This window comes from Neolamprologus brichardi, chromosome 13 (assembly GCF_056152115.1).
Source record: "Neolamprologus brichardi isolate AB-2024 chromosome 13, ASM5615211v1, whole genome shotgun sequence".
Taxonomy (NCBI): Eukaryota; Metazoa; Chordata; class Actinopteri; order Cichliformes; family Cichlidae; genus Neolamprologus; species Neolamprologus brichardi.
Window position 1 is genome coordinate 32,276,888 of NC_142116.1, and position 21,497 is coordinate 32,298,384.

A 21,497-nucleotide genomic window follows, 5' to 3' on the forward strand; every position below is an offset into this window, starting at 1 on the left:
AGGTGTGCAGCTGTGGACTCGAACCAGGCTGTTTGGTACATTTAGAGGAGAACCAGTCTGATATGCAGAGGGGACAAAGTGGGTGGCCTCTGTCCCTTAACAGGGTCGTGGACCAACTATTGATCATGTGCCTCACCACATGCGACAAGACAGGCGGCAGCGGACCGCGTGGAAGCTGTGGTGTTTCTTACACGTCATTCTGTTTTTACTGCGCATTCAACCATACTACGTCCACGCGTGTGCTGTGTTCATAACATTCTGTCACTTCCACGGTACAAAAGTGGGACAGCTCTTAGAGCCAAGCCTTCTGTTTGTGTGGGTGTCCCCAGCACGCGCACGCAGGAAGTTCCTTTCCTGTCGAGAACGCGAGATGACGTAAGCTGCTTGCCGCGCAGTGATGATGGCGGTTCGTGAACGCGCAGTAAAAGTAATGGCTGCTCTGGATCGGCGGGTTCCTAGCCTCGATGATTTCGTGGGTCAAAGCTGGACTGCCTGGGCCGATTGGGCGGGCATGACGCCGGCGGATGGTAAGGAAACACCCTGACACAAACACTGATCGCTACGGAGCCATTTAACGGAAGCAGCGGTGTTTATTCTCGCGGAAACGCAGGACAGAGCTAAACATGTTACCCAAACAAAGACCCTACCGGGTCCTAGTGCTGGGTGGGTAACATGTTGGTCTTCACTAGGTTACAAAAATGATAATTGTAAGGACACAGTCATTGTAGCATGATTTTCACCTGTGTGGTCATAAAACAGTCTGCAGCGTTTAGGGGAGACCATTCGTGTGGAGAAAACCGGCAGGGCTGGCTGACATCAGGGCGGAAGGAGGCTAGTGTGGACGGCTGGCCGTGGAAAGCGAGGATACGAGCTACCATGCGAGCCCGACTAGCCGGTGGCGACGAGGTAGTTAGCATTAGCATGCTAACGCTAGCAGCAGCCGGATTCAGAGCAGACGCCGGTGACGGAGGAGGAGTCTGACGCGTTTGCACCGCTGGCCCATCCTGTGATGGAAGGAAACATTTTGTGTGTCGTTCCCACTTCGCTTCCTTCGTTTCCTAAACAATGATACTCGTGGACTCGCCATACGATTCCTCGTATATGTGGCTTCTGCCCACAGTGTTCTTGCTAGCTTTAACTCACTGTTTGGCGTTTCTCCAGTGCTGCTCTGCCCATTAACTGTCAGATAGTCCCCCCACCACCCATTAGCTACTCCCTGCTGATCGTGTACTTGGGCTACGAGTAATTCCTGAAGAAACGGTTGATCTGAGTCAATTACATAACACAGCTTATTAATATGGGCTATGTGTGATGTAAGATGAGCTTTACTAATGATGATACCAACACCACAGCTGACAGTGGCTGTCTTGAACATGTGTTTCAGGGCCTGATGTGGATGACTGCAATAAGAATGGCAAAAAGGCTGCAGAGGCAATGTCACTCAGTAAAGAGGGTAAGTGTGCAGGTTGGGAACATGCCTCATACTTCTGGATCTCAGCTTTTCTAACAAACACACCTTTGCAAATACACATGCTGGATGCTGTTCTCTCAGGGGTACCTGACAGTGCGTGTGAGGACGGCCATAAGAGCCAAGCAAGGCTGACCTGACGCCCCCGCTGTTCTTAGTTTGAATCTGCTGTGGAGGTTTGGTTAAAAAATCTTTGGCCAGACTCAGAAAGTTTCGTCAAGCCAAAAGTGTAACAATGAAGAGTCTTCACAGAGCTCACACTGACTTTCAGATCAGCTTTTGTTGGAAATAGGCTTAAATTTCTATTTTTCTTTTGTAGTTGTATTAACAGCTTCTAACACTACACAAGCCACATGCTTTGTAATGCTGTGCATTGTAACACACGTCTGTGACGACGGTGTGTTGGAGCGTGCTTGGCACGTAGAGGAGCGTGAGTGTTTGGCACGTGCACGCCAGCGTCGTCGCTCTAAATCAGTGGTTCTTAACCTGGGTTCGATCGAACCCTAGGGGTTCGGTGAGTCGATCTCAGGGGTTCGGCAGAACCTCCGCCGTGACATGCACGGCTCATTTTGTGCACCAGTAAAAAACATATCTATGTCTTGAATTTGAAAAAAATCTTATTTTATTTTTCACTAAAGAGTTGTTCAGTGAATGTGCATATGAAAATGGTGGGGTTCGGTACCTCCAAAAAGGTTAAGAACCACTGCTCTAAACGAAGCTTTGCAGCGTTTCCAGCCTGACCGGCCTGTGGTTGCAGCTAGCACCGAGCTCCTGCTCATGGTGCACATCAGGGGAACCTCACCAGTTTATGCCATCATTTACAGTCCTATTTTTATGTCAATGAATTTCTCCTAAAGGTTTGTGTTTGTAGTGCACACTAAGGTTGGGCGAGTGGACGTGTTTACCGACGGCAGGCTGATCGACACTCCATCATTGTCTAACTGCTTCGGTCGAGGGCTGGATAGCGTTAGCTTCTATAAAGTGTGCACGTCCAAACTTCAGTTATTGGCTTCCACATACCGACGTGTTGGCGTGTGGCTGTGCGTGAATATGTGTTTGTGCCGCTGTGCTGCAGATGCATGAAAACAGCCAGCTTCTTATTAAGACCAGCAGCAGGCTGACTGGCCCGTCACTGGTCAGGGCAGCGATGCATTCTGGTCCCCAGTCGGTGGGTTTCCGTGAGCCTGGCTGAGGACTGTCGTGTGATCATCCTGTTTACCTGTACACCTGCTCCTGGGGCAGGATATTGACGTGCACATACATACTGTTTGACCCAGTGGGGAGTTTATTTGTGAGCACAGGGAGAAGTGGAAAAATGTCTTTACTGACTTATAATTCTGCTAATGCGTTCATGCTGTTTTCTCTAAGACACGCCTCCACTCACAATGGCTTCAGTAGACACACGGGAGTGTTTCACTGACAAACACAAGCTGTTCGTGAGCACAGTGATACAGCTCATCATTTCAGTAAACACGCTCGGCCTGTGTTTGGAGATGATGTAAGAGGATACCTGCTCCAGTGTTCAGCATGTGTGCACCATGATGCACATTCAGAGGACGCGTCAGCCAGAGGCAGCACTCAGCTTTAGTAGTTCAGAAGTATTTAGGATATCGCACCAAGTGAAAGATGCTAACAGCACCGCTCTGTGTGCCTATGACGCATGAAAGCTGTGCCGACCGTCAATGACAGAAGCGAGAGTCACAGCTGGTGTGTTTGGCGTGCGGGGAGACGTCCACATGCAGAGTTTCTAACACTTCTTCAGCTGGTGGATGCTTTTGTGGTGCTGCTACATTTTGCAGCGATAGTTTCACGGCATGTTTTGCAAAGACTGCATTTTGTTCGACGTCCTCCTCGTGAAATCCGAACGACATGCATCTGCAGCATGGTTACATGCAGACAGCTTAATGTTTCCATGGCAACCTGTACTCAATGGTTACCATAAAGCCACTTTAACCATTGTACGTGGAAAAACCCGCCATATTCGATACATCGCACACCCATACCTTGGTAGTGAGTGAAACAAAGCCTGAGTCTGCAAATACGTAGTCGGGTAAGTGAGCCCCGACTTACAGCGTCTCCGTGGAGCAGGCTGCACAGTAGAAGCAGATCCAGCAGCTACGAGCATGTCAGTCGCAAGAAGCACGCCTGCACGTGTAGATTTAGGATGTTTGAAACCGTAGCTTCCTCTAAGTGAGAGTACGTCTTTCTGTGTTCTTCAAGACATGTCCATCTTTGGCCTCTACCCCGGCCATGACGACTTCTACCTGGTGGTTTGCAGCCACTGCGGGCAGGTCGTGAAGCCGCAGGCCTTTGAAAATCACTGCGAGCGGAGACACGGGCCTGTGGCCAAGCTGTACGCCCGCTTACGCTCTCCCACCCCGGCACCGCAACCCCAACAGAGAAGCCATCACGGCCCCTCTCCTCCTCATGGGACCAACGCTGCTTCGTGGGAGGGTCGAAACCAGGGAGTCGGGCAGCTCCGGGCGGCTCCGCCTTCACCCGTCACACCACCACAGTACAGATACTCGAAGACCTCCAAGGACGGAGTGCGGTAAGAACACAGTCCAGTCAAAATGTCCGAGCTTGAGTAGTTCAGAGTGTAGTGGCTAGCTTGGATTGGAGCAATGATTTTGTTCGTCTCTAAATGACAAATGTTGTGATGTGTTCTTATATCTAATTGAAATAACAACTAAAGACAGTGTCGGCCTCTCTGTAGCGAGTCATCCAAACACACAGCAGCACATTAATGACTGACCTTTGAACCTGATGCTGTTTGTCACTGTGCTAATGTGTTTACATTATTAGCGCTAGCTCTGTAGCTAGCTGAAGCTGCAGCGAGCCCATAGTCTTTGATTAGGTAACAGCAGAGCCGTGTGTTCTGGTGCATCGTGTTTAGATGGAAGCTGGCGCCATAAATCCTCTGTGGATGCTGACTGTGTAATAACACAGTTATAACAGCTTTAGTGATGAAAGGGTGTTGGCTGTGTGAACTCAGTGCTTGCTGGAGCCTGGGGGCTACAGACAGGGTTGCACCCAGAAAAGAGGTCGGACTTGTCTGTGGTAGAATCTCTCAGCTCATCGCCTTTTCTCTCAAATACACATTTGACTTTTTTATTTTCGAGCTTTGGTGAAGCCCTTTGGCGTGTCCTGATGCGTGCTGCGCTGTAACCTGCTCGTGGCAGTCCCCGTTACATCGTTCCAGCTGGTAGCAAATGATTGGTGGAGAGAAGCCGGCGTGAAAGTGGGCATCTTCTTAGTTCCTGATTTCCTGTCATACTTGGTGGAGCGTGCTGGGTTATCATGTTAAAGTTATTAATCAGAGTGTCGAGCTCACAGCTCAGTACCAAAGCCTCACACAGCTTTCTATCCAAACCCTGTGTTTGCAGCCAATCAGCACAGAGCTGTGTTAGAGACGAACACATGATCTGAGAGAGTAATGTAGAGCTGAGACGTGTGAATGAGCACATAGAGCCCTCTTATTCATACAAGCTTGTTTTTCATTGGCTAAACTGTGAACTTCTTCTCTTGTCACCAAGACACTCCCCACTGGAGAAGTCCCACAGCAGTCACTTTGACTCTTCGGTGTTCAAGCAGCCACCACCTCTCGAGCCTCCCATGAGCTCCCCGCCTCCGTCTCTCAGAGACCCCCCGTGGCCACACGGAGCTACTCCGCCTGGTAGATCTTCACCCAGTGACAGGCACCCCACAGTGAGAAAGGATTCCACTCAGACCTCCGCTGCCACACGCCACCGCATCCCCAGACCCTACAACAAAGTGGCTTCCAGTGAGTACAAGTTCAGACGTGCAGGCGATAGAGAAAGTAGATGTCAGTAGAAGTGTGGTGCATTCCCGAATAAGTCGGAAGGTTTTAAAGGTTTTTGTTTCCCACTCGGAAAGTCCGAGCCAACCGATGTGACCCGAGTTAGCAATCCAAGATGGCGGCACTGTTAAAACAAGTCGAGCGTCACTCCGAGCTATTCTGGAACGCTGCGTTCATGTGTCTGTGCCATTGTTCTGTTTAAGTCTGCAGCACGGCCGTCTGCGCAGCTCCAGCCATGCTGCAGCTGCGTTTGAGTCTGCAGCCGGTGTCTGCTGACGACAGCGTGACGCGCTGCATCATGAAGGATCGGCCTGCAGAGAGCGCAGCTGCAGCACGGCTGGAGCGCAGCTGCGCAGCTCCAGTCGTGCTGCAGCTGCGCAGACAGCCGTGCTGCAGATGGCCGTTTGCTTTGAAATAGAATGAAACGGTGTCCACACGTGTGGACAACAGACGTGAGCTTGTGCTGTCACACTGTGGCTCACGTGGCTTCTGTGTGTCCTCAGAGAGGAAGTGCGACTTGGACAAACACTGCGGCGTCCTTGACCCCGACAGGAAGAAAGTGTGCACCCGCCTCCTGACCTGCAATGTAAGCAACACACACACACACGTGCTGTCCCATGTTAGAGCTTCAGTGTGGGTAAGTACAGGCTGAGGCGTGCTGTGACCCAATGACGGGGCAGCGTGTTGCTTTGAGCCCGTCCGCCACGGTCCAGCCCTCACGCACACTCATCACTGTTATCACTGAACGTTTGTGTGTCCTGTGTGTCATATTTGTGTGTCACATGTCATTGAAGTTATCCTGCACAGCCGTGAGTCCTTGTTGTTGTCCGATGTATTCTCCACTCTGGATCGATCTCAACAATGTGATATCAAATATTTGACAGTTTTCCACAGTGGAGATTCCCACCGTGGTCTTCACCACAGCTCTCCCACTTTCCAGTCTGTCCCAAACTGGTGTCTTTCCATCTCGTGTTGAGCTCTGGAAGCACCAATAAAGCCTGTTCTTCATAATGTTTCTGGAAACATCTCCTGTGTTCTTCACACGTGTCACCACAGGTGTGGCTGAAACATTATAGAGTAACGATGCAGGATTGGAGCTGGCAGTGAAGACACGTGCAGTGCATCAACACAACACTGTGACAGTGACTCACACACGGCTCAACACGCAGCATCCTGGGAGCTGGTCTGGACTCACCTGTGGACAGAAACAGGTGCTGGTGTGTGGTCACAGCACGCTGTGGCTGAGCTCGCTGCACAGAAGACTGAAGGAACCAAGCTGTTCTGCAGACTCGGGGCTCGAACCGTCCGTCGACATGTGAAGGAAACGAAAGGCAGGAGAGCCAGGACCGCCCCACTGCCGGGACAGGAAACAGCCGCCTTGGCGTTTACCACAGCGCAGGTGAGGAAGCCGAACGTGCTGTGGACACACGAGACCATCAGAAAACAGCGAGGCCTAGCAAGGAGACGACACAGGAGCTACAGTCAGACACGGGGCAGGTTGCTGCCTCTGGCCTGGCGGTGTGCGAGGCACCATGAGATCTGAAGACTAGCTGGGTCAGAGGTCATGGGACCAGCAGGACCAGGACCCCGACACGCCTCTGTGTGAAGACGACACGCTAATCTGAACCCCACTGATCACGCACGGACACGTGTCAGAACTGCGGGCGCCAATCGCAGGCCAGACGTGCAGCTTGTTGATAGACGCGACCGACTGCAGTTCTGAGCTGTGTGTGAAACGCTGTCAAGTCTTTAGTGTTGATCCACTGCACATACAGGAAGTAAACATGTACACCAAAAGCTACTGGGAGAACTGGTGCTTCTACTGGGAGAAACCATTTCAGCCATGACTGTCCTGGAAAACTGGGGGGTTCGTACAGGCGTTTCATTAATGGGGACAACTTGTGCTGTGATGTTCAGATGAAAATGTCCTCGACTGTGGGAGGAGTTTAATGTGGACCCTATAGGTGGGCGATGATGTCATCTGCCACTGTCATACTGTTACTGAAAGAATTGATTGTGAACTCCACAGTATCCAGTCAGTCACACGAGCCTGCTCACCACAGCAAACACAGTCTGATCTGTCCTTCCCTCAGATTCACTCCATCCACCAGAGGAGGAAGGTGGTGGGCCGCAGCAAGAACTTCGACCAGCTGGTGGCAGAACTCAAGACCAGGGTTCGAGAGAAAGGGAGCCAAGCCCTGGAGGGAGGCTCCTCGACGGGACAGTCCCTCAGCCCAGAGGCCCCCAGGGAGCAAGCTGGTACTCCACACTGCAGGAGACCTTTGGTCACCCTCCCTGCCTTCAGGTTGTGAAGCTGAAGCTAAGGATGCTTATAGAAGAAGTTAGGACTCTTCTAGAGATAAATAATCATCTTTTTACTGCTTATAGCGGCTCAAACATGGTTTGGCTTGCAGGATTCATGTGTAGTCAGTGCTGGGAAACTGTTTTATCGAGCAGCTAACAGCTGCTGTAACGTAGACATGCTGGACTGATGATCTGCTAAACTAACACCCAGGTGTTCGTTCTGTTACATAAACAGTCCAGCAGGTCCCGGCTCAGCGTGTGCATCAAGTATAGGCAATGAGCTGGTGTGGTGCTGCTGAGGGTGTAACTGGATCTGGATGGTCCTGTGTGTTTTCTAGTTGGCCTACGGCTGTGGTAGAGAGCGCCCCAGAGGAGGAGAGCCAGCGGGCGGAGGAGGGTAATCCCAGAGTCCCCTCACCTCTGGTCCACGGACGGATCTCGAGCGACGAAAGCGAGGCAGAAGGAAACGACGAGCGAGCTGAGTTTCCATCTTCGGCTGCACATCCCAGACCAGCGGCGGTGAGACGTCCTTACTGGGGCTGAGCACCCACAGAGCCTCTGATGCCACAGAGCCTCTGATGCCACAGAGGCTCTGAGACCACAGAGGCTCTGAGACCACAGAGCCTCTGTGGTCTCAGAGCCTCTGTGGTCTCAGAGGCTCTGATGCCACAGAGGCTCTGAGACCACAGAGCCTCTGTGGCATCAGAGCCTCTGAGACCACAGAGGCTCTGTGGTCTCAGAGCCTCTGATGCCACAGAGCCTCTGATGCCACAGAGGCTCTGAGACCACAGAGCCTCTGAGACCACAGAGCCTCTGATGCCACAGAGGCTCTGTGGCATCAGAGCCTCTGAGACCACAGAGCCTCTGAGACCACAGAGCCTCTGAGACCACAGAGCCTCTGAGGCCACAGAGCCTCTGAGACCACAGGCTGAGACGCTACATAGTGACAGAGGGACGCCTGTTGTATCATGATGTCCCCAAGGGCACACACACACACAGCACACACACACAGCAGGCGCACACACAGCAGGCGCACACACAGCAGACACACACACACAACAGACACATACCCAGCAGACGCACACACAACAGACGCACACACAGCAGACGCACACACAGAGACAGACACACACACAGCAGACGCACACACAGCAGACGCACACACAGCACATGCACACAACAGACACAGCAGACGCACACACAGCAGACACACAACAGACACACACACAGGAGACACACAAACAGAAGACACACAGGAGACAGACACACACACAACGCACAGACACAGCAGACACACACACAGCAGACACACACACACAACAGACACACACACAGCAGACGCACACACAGCAGACACACACACACAACAGACGCACACACAGCAGACACACACACACAACAGACGCACACACAGCAGACACAGACACACAACAGACGCACACACAGCAGACACAGACACAGCAGACGCACACACAACAGACGCACACACAGCAGACGCACACACAGCAGACGCACACACAGAGACAGACACACACACAGCAGACACAGACACAACAGACGCACACACAGCAGACGCACACACAGCAGACGCACACACAGCAGACGCACACACAGAGACAGACGCACACACAGCAGACGCACACACAACAGACGCACACACAGCAGACGCACACACAGCAGACGCACACACAGAGACAGACACACACAACAGACGCACACACAGCAGACACACACACACAACAGACGCACACACAGCAGACACAGACACAGCAGACGCACACACAACAGACGCACACACAGCAGACGCACACACAGCAGACGCACACACAGCAGAGACACACACAGAGACAGACACACACAACAGACGCACACACAGCAGACACACACACACAGCAGACACAGACACAGCAGACACACACACAGCAGACACACACACAGCAGAGACACACACAGAGACAGACACACACAACAGACGCACACACAGCAGACACAGACACAGCAGACACACACACACAACAGACGCACACACAACAGACGCACACACAGCAGACGCACACACAGCAGACACACACACAGCAGACACACACACAGCAGACACACACACAACGGACGCACACACAGCAGACGCACACACAGCAGACGCACACACAGCAGACGCACACACAGCAGACGCACACACACAACGGACGCACACACAGCAGACGCACACACAGCAGACGCACACACAACAGACGCACACACAACGGACGCACACACAACGGACGCACACACAGCAGACGCACACACAGCAGACGCACACACAGCAGACGCACACACAACAGACGCACACACAGCAGACGCACACACAACAGACGCACACACAGCAGACGCACACACAGCAGACGCACACACAGCAGACGCACACACAACAGACGCACACACAACGGACGCACACACAGCAGACGCACACACAGCAGACGCACACACAGCAGACGCACACACAGCAGAGACACACACACAGCAGACGCACACACAGCACATGCACACAGCAGACGCACACACAGCAGACACACAACAGACACACACACAGAAGACACACACACAGCAGACACACAACAGACACACACACACACAGCACACACACACACAGCAGACACACACACAGCAGACACACAACAGACACACACACACACAGCAGACACACAACAGACACACACACAGCAGTCACACACACAGCAGACACACAACAGACACACACACAGCAGACACACACACACACACACACAGCAGTCACACACACACAGCAGTCACACACACACAGCAGACACACACACACAGCAGACACACACACAGACACACAACAGACACACACACACACACACAGCAGACACACAACAGACACACACACACAGCAGACACACAACAGACACACACACACAACAGCAGTCACACACACAGCAGTCACACACACAGCAGACGCACACACACAGCAGACACACACACAACAGACACACAACAGACACACACACACAGCAGACACACAGCAGTCACACACACACACAGCAGTCACACACAACAGACACACACACACAACAGCAGTCACACACACAGCAGTCACACACACACAGCAGACGCACACACACAGCAGACACACACACAACAGACACACAACAGACACACACACACAGCAGTCACACACAACAGACACACACACACAACAGACACACACAGCAGTCACACACACAGCAGACACACAGCAGACACACACAGCAGACACACAACAGACACACACACAGCAGACGCACACACACAGCAGACACACACACAACAGACACACAGCAGACACACACACACAGCAGACAGACACACACAGCAGACACACAACAGACACACACAGCAGACACACAACAGACACACACACAGCAGACGCACACACACAGCAGACACACACACAACAGACACACAGCAGACACACACACACAGCAGACAGACACACACAGCAGTCACACACACAACAGACACACAGACACACACAGCAGTCACACACACACACAGCAGACACACACACACAACAGACACACACACAGCAGTCACACACACAGCAGACGCACACACACAGCAGACGCACACACAGACAGACACACACACAGCAGACGCACACACAGCAGACGCACACACAGCAGACGCACACAACAGACACACACACAGCGCGCACACACACAGCACATGCACACAACAGACACAGCAGACGCACACACAGCAGACACACAACAGACACACAAACAGAAGACACACAGGAGACAGACACACACACAACGCACAGACACAGCAGACACACACACAGCAGACACACACACACAGCAGACACACACACAGCAGACACACACACACAACAGACACACACACATAGCAGACGCACACACACACAGCAGTCACACACACAAGACACAGCAGACACACACACACACAGCAGGCGCACACACACAACAGACACACACACAGCAGGCGCACACACACAACAGACACACACACAACAGGCGCACACACACACACACACAGCAGACGCACACACACAGCAGACGCACACACACAGCAGATGCACACACAGCAGACACACAACAGACACGCACACACAGCAGACACACAACAGACACGCACACACAGCAGACACACAACAGACACACACACAGCAGTCACACACACAGCAGACACACAACAGACACACACACAGCAGTCACACACACAGCAGTCACACAACAGACACACACACACAGCAGACACACACACAGCAGTCACACACACAGCAGACACACAACAGACACACACACACAGCAGTCACACACACAGCAGACACACAACAGACACACACACAGCAGAGACACACACAACAGTCACACACACAGCAGTCACACACACACAGCAGACACACACACACAGCAGATGCACACACAGCAGACACACACACACAGCAGACACACACACACAGCAGATGCACACACAGCAGACACACAACAGACACACACACAGCAGTCACACACACACAGCAGACACACAACAGTCACACACACAGCAGTCACACACACACAGCAGACACACACACACAGCAGACACACACACAGCAGACACACAACAGACACACACACAGCAGTCACACACACACAGCAGTCACACACACACAGCAGACACACACACACAGCAGACACACACACACAGCAGACACACACACAGCAGACACACACACACAGCAGACACACACACACAGCAGACACACACACACAGCAGACACACACACACAGCAGACACACACACAGCAGACACACAACAGACACACACACACAGCAGACACACACACAGCAGACACACACACACAACAGACACACACACAGCAGTCACACACACACAACAGACACACACACAGCAGTCACACACACACAACAGACACACACACAGCAGTCACACACACAGCAGACACACAACAGACACACACACAGCAGTCACACACACAGCAGACACACAACAGACACACACACAGCAGTCACACACACACAACAGACACACACACAGCAGTCACACACACAGCAGACACACAACAGACACACACACAGCAGTCACACACACAGCAGTCACACACACACAGCAGACACACACACACAGCAGACACACACACAGCAGACACACAACAGACACACACACAGCAGTCACACACACAGCAGACACACACACACAGCAGACACACACACACAGCAGACACACACACACAGCAGACACACACACAGCAGACACACAACAGACACACACACACAGCAGACACACAGCAGACACACACACACAACAGACACACACACAGCAGTCACACACACAGCAGACGCACACACACAGCAGACGCACACACACAGCAGATGCACACACACAACAGATGCACACACAGCAGACACACAACAGACACGCACACACAGCAGACACACAACAGACACACACACAGCAGTCACACACACAGCAGACACACAACAGACACACACACAGCAGTCACACACACAGCAGTCACACACACAGCAGTCACACACACAGCAGACACACACACACAGCAGACACACACACACAGCAGACACACACACAGCAGACACACAACAGACACACACACACAGCAGACACACACACAGCAGACACACAGCAGACACACACACACAACAGACACACACACAGCAGTCACACACACAGCAGACGCACACACACAGCAGACGCACACACACAGCAGACGCACACACACAGCAGACGCACACACACAGCAGACACACAACAGACACGCACACACAGCAGACACACAACAGACACACACACAGCAGTCACACACACAGCAGACACACAACAGACACACACACAGCAGTCACACACACACAGCAGACACACAACAGACACGCACACACAGCAGACACACAACAGACACACACACAGCAGTCACACACACACAGCAGACACACAACAGACACACACACACAGCAGTCACACACACAGCAGTCACACACACACAGCAGACACACACACAGCAGACACACAACAGACACACACAGCAGGCGCACACACACAACAGGCGCACACACACAACAGACACACACAGCACGTGCACACAACAGACACACACAGCACGTGCACACAACAGACACACACACAGCAGACACACACACACACACAGCACGTGCACACAACAGACACACACACAGCACGTGCACACAACAGACACACACACAGCACGTGCACACAACAGACACACACACAGCACGTGCACACAACAGACACACACACAGCACGTGCACACAACAGACACACACACAGCAGACACACAACAGACACACACACAGCACGTGCACACAGCAGACACACACACACACACACAGCAGACACACACACACAGCAGACACACACACACACACACAGCAGGCGCACACACACAACAGACACACACACAGCAGGCGCACACACACAACAGACACACACACAGCAGGCGCACACACACAGCAGGCGCACACACACAACAGACACACACACAGCACGTGCACACAACAGACACACACAGCACGTGCACACAACAGACACACACACAGCACGTGCACACAACAGACACACACACAGCAGACACACACACAGCACGTGCACACAACAGACACACACACAGCAGACACACACACAGCACGTGCACACAACAGACACACAGCAGACAGACTGGAGACACAGGCTCTGATAATGAGACCTGTGTGTCTCCTGTGTGTGTCTCTCCTGTGTGTGTCTCCTGTGTGTGTGTCACCTGTGTGTGTGTCTCCTGTGTGTGTATAAAGCAGCATGACTGCAGTGATGTCAGTGTCACGCTGTCAGGTCCTTTTCTGAGAGACTGGCTGCAAACATGGAGCTTAAACAGATACAAATACAAAAGTCGACGTGTGAAAAGCAACTGAAGGGATTTTGTTCCAAAACAAACAGAGTTGTGTTGTAAACTCAGACACCACCACATCTGCACAGCCTCGGGCACATGGCCTAAACACAACAGTGCACGTTTTAAACCCAGAGCTCGATGTTTGAAGCTGTGTTTTTGTGTTTTAAAGGTGTGCTCGTTCGGAAGCCGTGCGTTGGGTCAGGGCATCTACACGTTTGACAGGAGACTACACCACCTGAGGTCCGCCTTCAGCAGCATGCTGGAACAGCACATCAGCGCCCATCTTTGGAAGTAAGACGTCCCAGTGAACAGAGCTTCATGTCAATACATGTGTGTTTACTACTCAGAGTTACTGTCAGCAGCTGTGGTGCAACAATGGAACGACCCACTGGGCTCAGTGTCAGTGCTGGGAGCACCCTGACTGCCCCCTGCACAGGCTGCACAGGTAGTCCTCCAGGAGACGGACAGGTGCTGCAGAAGGTCCTTAACCCACACCATAGCTCCTTTGTGTGGGAACTGTGAGCACTGCCAGAGCCCCACAGGACGACCTGCAGCAGGCCACGGGTGTGAATGTCTCTGACATTATATTCTGTGCTTTAGACAGAGCAGAGCACCCTGACTGTGACAGACATGCTGACTGTAACCTGGTTCAGCACGACAGGTTTGGTTGTCAGTCAGTGCTGGATGCACATCCATGGATGTGGGAGCATGCCCTGATACTGTCAGGCATGAACAGCAGCATGGCAAAGAGTTGGAGCTGCTTTGATTCACTGTAAAAAGCCCAAACATCCTTTTGTTCCTGACACAGCTTATGAGGAAATGTGTGAGATGGTCTGAGAGCAGGACAGTGTCTCAACTGTGTTGCTAAGGCGATGGATGCAGTGGGCAACAATACAGGTGACTGTGGCATTAAAACACACAATAACGTCACATCAGTGTGACTGGTTCAGGCGAGAGAGACAGAGCAAAATCAAATCAAATCAAATCAAAATTTATTTATATAGCACATTTAAAAACAACAGTTTTGATCAAAGTGCTTCACAACTAAAAAAGAAAAAGAATAAATAAATAAAAATAAAATAAGACAAATACAACGCAAGACGAGACAAACATAGAAACCAACCAAATGATAATCAAACTATCTTACGTCAAAGCCAGAGTAAAAAGATGGGTCTTTAAACGAGATTTAAAAGACTGAACAGTTTCAGAAGAGCGAATGACAATAGGGAGGTTGTTCCACAATCTAGGAGCTGCAATAGCAAAGGCACGGTCGCCTCTGGTTTTCAACCTAGACTTAGGTTGCATTAAGAGCATCTGATTAGAAGATCTTAGTGCTTTTACAGGGTTATACAGATGAAGAAGATCTATTAGATAGCTAGGGGCAGTGTTATTTAAGATTTTATAAGTGAATAAAAGAATTTTAAAATCAATGCGAAATTTCACAGGGAGCCAGTGTAACTTGGTTAAAACTGGAGTCATATGGTCATGCATTCTGGCACCCGATAAAAGACGTGCAGCAGCGTTCTGTACTAATTGCAACCGGTGAAGAGAGGAGTGGGGGAGGCCTAAATAGAGGGAGTTACAATAGTCCAGTCTAGAGGTAATGAATGCATGAATAAGCTTTTCAAGGTCCTTGGGGGAGAGGAAAGGCTTAACTTTAGAAATTTGACGTAACTGATAGAAACCGGATTTAACCACAGTAGATACTTGTTTCTCTAATTTGAAAGAGCTATCCAGGAGTACCCCAAGGTCTCTTACAACGTTGGAGAGGTAGCTAGCAAGTGGGCCAAGGGTAACAGTTAGTCGGTTCAATGGAATATGGCTGTCAAAGACAATAACCTCAGTTTTACTGTCATTCAATATTAGAGAGTTTTGAGATAGCCAGGTTCTCACATCATGAAGACAATTAAACAATGTATGCAATGGATCTGTGACATTCAAACTCAAAGGGAAATAAATTTGAATGTCATCGGCATAACAATGGAAAGAAATATTATATCTTTGGAAAATAGATCCCAAGGGCAGCATGTACAGAGAGAATAGCATAGGGCCCAAAACAGAGCCCTGGGGCACACCACAGAGAAAAGGAGCCGAGGAGGAGGAATATTGCCCCATAGTGATAGAGAGTGACCTCTCTGAAAGATAAGATTTAAACCATGATAAGGCTGTGCCCTTAAGGCCAACTACTTGCTCTAACCTTGATAATAAAATGTTATGATCTACTGTGTCAAACGCAGAAGTCAGATCCAGTAAGACTAGAACCACAGAGCAACCTGAGTCAGTGGTTAAAAGGAGATCATTAAAAACTCTTAGCAAAGCTGTCTCAGTACTATGTCGAGGCTTGAAGCCCGACTGGAATTTTTCAGAGATACCATTGGAATCTAGGAAGGTCTGAAGTTGTTTACAGACCACTTTTTCCAGGATCTTTGACATAAAGGGAAGCTTAGAAATTGGTCTATAATTTGAAAGAACACTGGGGTCGAGATTAGTCTTCTTAATAACGGGTTGAACAACAGCATGCTTGAAGGCAGACGGTACACAGCCCGAAGACAATGATGCATTCAAAATTAATAAAATACAAGACCCAATAGTATTCAACGCTTCCTTAAAAATACGGGCAGGGAGAATATCATGTGGGGAATTAGAGATTGTTAAGTGGTCAATTATTTCCTTTACATCAGAAAGAGTCACAGGCTCAAACTGCTGAAAGACAGCAGAGCATTTAGAAACTGAAACTTGATGTGGAACTACCGATAAAAACGGGGCTCTTAAAATAGTGATTTTTTCAATAAAATACCTTAAAAAACTTTCACAAAGAGCCGGAGAAACTTCCTTGTGTGCTGTAGCGCGAGGATTAATCACGGAGTTAAAAATCTTAAAAAGAGCGTGGGGCTTGTGACAATTGGTCGAAATAAGACCTGATAAGTAGGCAGATTTAGCAGCTTTGACGGTCTTCTGATATTTTGACAGACAATTATGGAAGATTTCCGCTGACACTACGAGCTTATCCTTTTTATACTTCCTCTCAGCACGACGACATTCGCGCCTGAGAGCACGGGTAGTTTCATTCAGCCAGGGTTGGCATGACGACTTAGTACGCTTAGTCTTATGTGGAGCCACAGTGTCCAGAATAGAAGAACATGTGGAATTAAAAAGGTTGGTAAGCTCGTCAGTCGATAAATCCACAAGACAGACGGAGTCGGGGAGCGCAGAGTTGGCGAAAAGAGTAGAGAAGTTGGTAATGGTTTCAGAATTAATCGAGCGCATCTGGCGTAATGGACCCTGGCAGTTAAGCTCCATATGTCGTAGCACAACATTAAACATAACCACGGAATGATCAGAGATCCCAGAGTCCTTGATATCCGTTATACAAATATCCAGACCGTAGGACAAAACTAGGTCAAGCGAATGACCTTTTAAATGCGTTGGTTCACTTACCCATTGCGTAAGATTAAAAGTGTCAAGAAGGGCAAGGAAATCCTTTGTTAGTGTGCTTGCCTCACAACAGACATGTATATTAAAATCGCCAACAATTAAAACACGATCGTAGCGTAAAAACAGGCTCCCTAGTAGTTCAGAAAACTGAAAAATAAAGTCCTTAACAGATTTCGGGGGTCGATACACCACAGCACAAAGAATTGGGGGAGCACTGTTCAGTTCCAGTAGCTGCACCTCGAAGCTGGTGAAAGAGACGGGTGGTAGTTCCCGGCATCGAAATTTGTGTTTAAAAATCGAAGCCAATCCTCCACCTCTGCCAGAGATCCTAGGAGAGCTAGCAAAGGCACAATCTGGGGGAAGAAGTTCTGAAAAAGCAGAAGATTCCTCAGGACGAAGCCAGGTTTCCGTCAGATAAAGAAAATCCAGCCCAGTTGAGACGAAAAGGTCGTTTAAAATAAAAGTCTTGTTTGCCAGTGATCTAACATTTAGCAAAGCCATCCGAAGTGTAGTCGGGTTGTTGTTAGTTGGAACAGATCTCAGCAGGCGAAGATTGCTGTAGTTCACACCACCTCTGGAAAGCCGCACCCAGCTCCGAACCGGTGGGCACTCGGTCGGGGAGTCTAGGTGAGCGTAGTGTTCAACAGGACTTATCCAGCGATGGCAGGGCAATCTATAGCAGAAGCGGCCCCAGAGAGCATGAGAAGAAGATAGAGTGTTTACAAATACGTGGTAGCTGGTCGCATCAAGTGAGTTTAAGTAAGCCTTGAGGCGAACACGAATACCGCTCCGTTTACCCCGTCGCCTATGACGTTTCCTAGGTGGAAGGGTAGCTGGAAAGCGGCGTAAATGATCAGAGATATCCGTCGAAGTTGAGAAAAAGTTCCCTGATTGCCACTTGAAACCAGGCGTTTGGTGAGTCAATGGCTGGAGATTCAGAAGAGTTTGACGATCATAGGTAAGAAGCGCAAAGGCGTCAGGATAACACAGAGAAAATAGGATAGCAGACAGTAGACAAAACTCGAGGAGACGGCTTGCCGCAAACACTGGCGCCATCTTTGGTCGAGGTCTGTTAGTTAATTGGAGCAGGGAGCAGCAGTCTGTGAGATACTCACAATGCCACGTTTAACGCATCCATCAGATGCTCGGTCTGAGCCTGAGCAGGTCCTGAGAACCTGTCGTGTGGCAGCAGTTTCCTGTCTGCACACAGCACAGGCGCCTCCTGATGTACTGGGCAGTGCAGGAACACTGTGCTTACATGTTACAGCAGCACTAACAAGGCGGCACAGAGGTGCACCCTGGGTCGTTTGGTTCAACGCTGCCTCAGAAGATGACCTCACAGTGCACGCAGCTCCACACTGCTGTCCAGGGTGTTCCAGGGTGACGAGTGAGGGTGAGGCGGGGGCGTGGCCACTGTAAACATGGCCGTGCTGTCAGACGCTGCTCATCTGTTCTTTTCTCCCTCTGTGCAGGAAAATACCTCAAGCTGCAGACCTTCAGTCTCCTCCCCCTTCAGCCAAGACCATCACAGCCGTGTCCGCCACCATCATGTCCTCCTCTTCATCACATTCTAAGGTTCGCACAGGAAGTCATATTAGCTCCTCCCTCAAAACGGCGTCATCCTCATCATCTTCCAGTCGAGGGCCGGGGAGGCCCCCGACATCCACGCAGTTGGAGAACTACGGGAGCAACAGCAGCAGCATCATGGCTGGTAGTCACGGCGCGCCTGCGGCGGCGCGCTACGCCAGCCCCGGGCGACCCAAGAATCCAGTCGGACGTCCCAGCAAACAAATGTTGAAGCTGCGAGAGCAAGTCGCCACGGCCGCCGTTCTCCGCAAGCGCAAAGTCCCATCCCAGGAAGGAGAGCACTCGGGTCCCGACAGGAACTGCATCGTCCTCCAGGACAGGGGCCGCCCGCCTTCCAACACGTCGTCTTTATCTTCCAAAGCGCACGCACAGACCAACGGCACGCTCTCCCCCAGCAGCAAACCCCACCCCCAGCCTTCCCCCACAGACGCCCAGTCACCGACCACAAAGGCTATTTGGACTTACAGACGGACACACCCCCCTCTGGGAGACCCTTCTCCCACCACCAATTCCCACAGCCGCGTGGGAGACTCAGGGCTGCACGGGCAGGGCAGTGGGAGGGTCTTTGAGCACCAAATGGTGAAGAAACGCAAAGCCGGTCGTACGGAGGATAGCGCTCCCTCCTCTAAGCCTTCAGCCCACTGCCTGACTTCCTCCTCTTCTTCCAGCTCTGCCACTTCGTCTCCACGCTCAAACTTCTACCCCTGGAAAGACAATAAAAGCGGGACGCTTTCTGGGGGTGTGGAGAAGAAGCTGGGCACACAGAAGGTAGGTTTGGACGAGGGGAAATGGGTGTACTGAGCAGTTCCAGTCCACACTTGGCCCCTGCAAAGGCGACTAGGAGTAACCCTTGAAGCTCTTTTGAGAACGGAGTGGTTTCTGTTGTGTTTCTGCTTGTATGACTGCGTTAGTGAGGGCGGCCTCTGCCTGTGCAGCTACCTCACAGCTCGTCAGCTGATGAGACTGCCTCTGCTGAAAGGATGCTGCCAGTCAGACAGTTTGTGCAACCAGCTCAGTGCCTCTCAGTGCATATAGAGGGATCGTGTTTCTGCAGAGACGCAGCGGTTTACTGCAGCTGCTGCCCTCTGGGTAATTACAAAGTGCCATAGATAAGTCAGGTCATACTTCTCAGTCTTTGTCAGCGACGTAGTCTTGGACTAGACTAACACAGGTCTGCTGCAAGGTATTAAAAATGACTATTACTCAACCGAGAGCTGTTTCCATGACGATCAGTGACGCCCGGTGGACAGAAATTCCCGCCACGCTCCGAGGAGCTGGTGAAATACTCCACAGGCTGGCTTAAACGGGCTCTGTGTGAAACAGGGATCTTTGTTTGTGATGAAGTGAATGCAAAGAGCAGCTGTCTAAACAAAAGTAATAATTTGACTAATTTTCTTTTGTCCTACAGCCAAAACTGCACCATTAAGTGTGCCTGCCTTACAAGCCACGATGAGGGAGCCAGCTCTGCTCAGTCCAGGACTGAGCCAACAGGACTGTGTGTGTCTGTGTGTGCCTTCTGTCTGTGTGCGCTCAGGTGTGAATGTGTGTTTGTATGTGCGGCGTCGATGTAGTGTGGATCGCAGCTGGGTGTGTGGGTCTGGGTGGGAGGAAGTTCAGAGCGTATGGATTTAGAAATACCTCACGACCATCTGGTTATGCTGCTAAATGAAATGTTGGTTTATAAACATTGATTAAAAATGTCATTTTCACTCGGTTTCTGTCGCTTCTTTATCACTTTGTGCTCTCATGGTGCAGTTTGAATGTTGGCTGAAGTCAGTGGTGCACGTTTTACAATCAGAAACTAGACGATGTGACTGCATTAACACACATTTATCCCCACAGCTGCTTTATGTTATTAAAGACTGCTGTAACAGAGGGAAACCCCAACAATGACCCTCTGACAGAACCGGGCTGAGGAGGGGGCAGCCGTCACGACGGGTAGGGAGTGAGGGGACACGGGGGAAGGTGGAAGAGTGAGT

General features: G+C 50.8%; 1 protein-coding gene across 2 annotated transcripts; it reads left to right on the plus strand.

Annotated features, from left to right (window-relative positions):
- Positions 1 to 370: 370 nt before the first annotated feature.
- Positions 371 to 21,227, plus strand: atxn7l2a (ataxin 7 like 2a). Of its 2 annotated transcripts, XM_087850459.1 has the most exons (10): positions 371 to 527; positions 1,385 to 1,453; positions 3,689 to 4,019; positions 5,005 to 5,252; positions 5,792 to 5,874; positions 7,382 to 7,593; positions 7,931 to 8,111; positions 14,666 to 14,787; positions 19,404 to 20,286; positions 20,927 to 21,227. In XM_087850459.1, exons 1-10 carry the CDS (start codon positions 398 to 400, stop codon positions 20,942 to 20,944), a joined length of 2,277 nt encoding a protein of 758 aa, XP_087706585.1. In that variant the 5' UTR covers positions 371 to 397; the 3' UTR covers positions 20,945 to 21,227. The 2 variants fall into 2 exon arrangements, with proteins under 2 accessions (XP_087706585.1, XP_087706584.1); XM_087850458.1 differs by having other exon boundaries at positions 19,404 to 21,227.
- Positions 21,228 to 21,497: the final 270 nt, after the last annotated feature.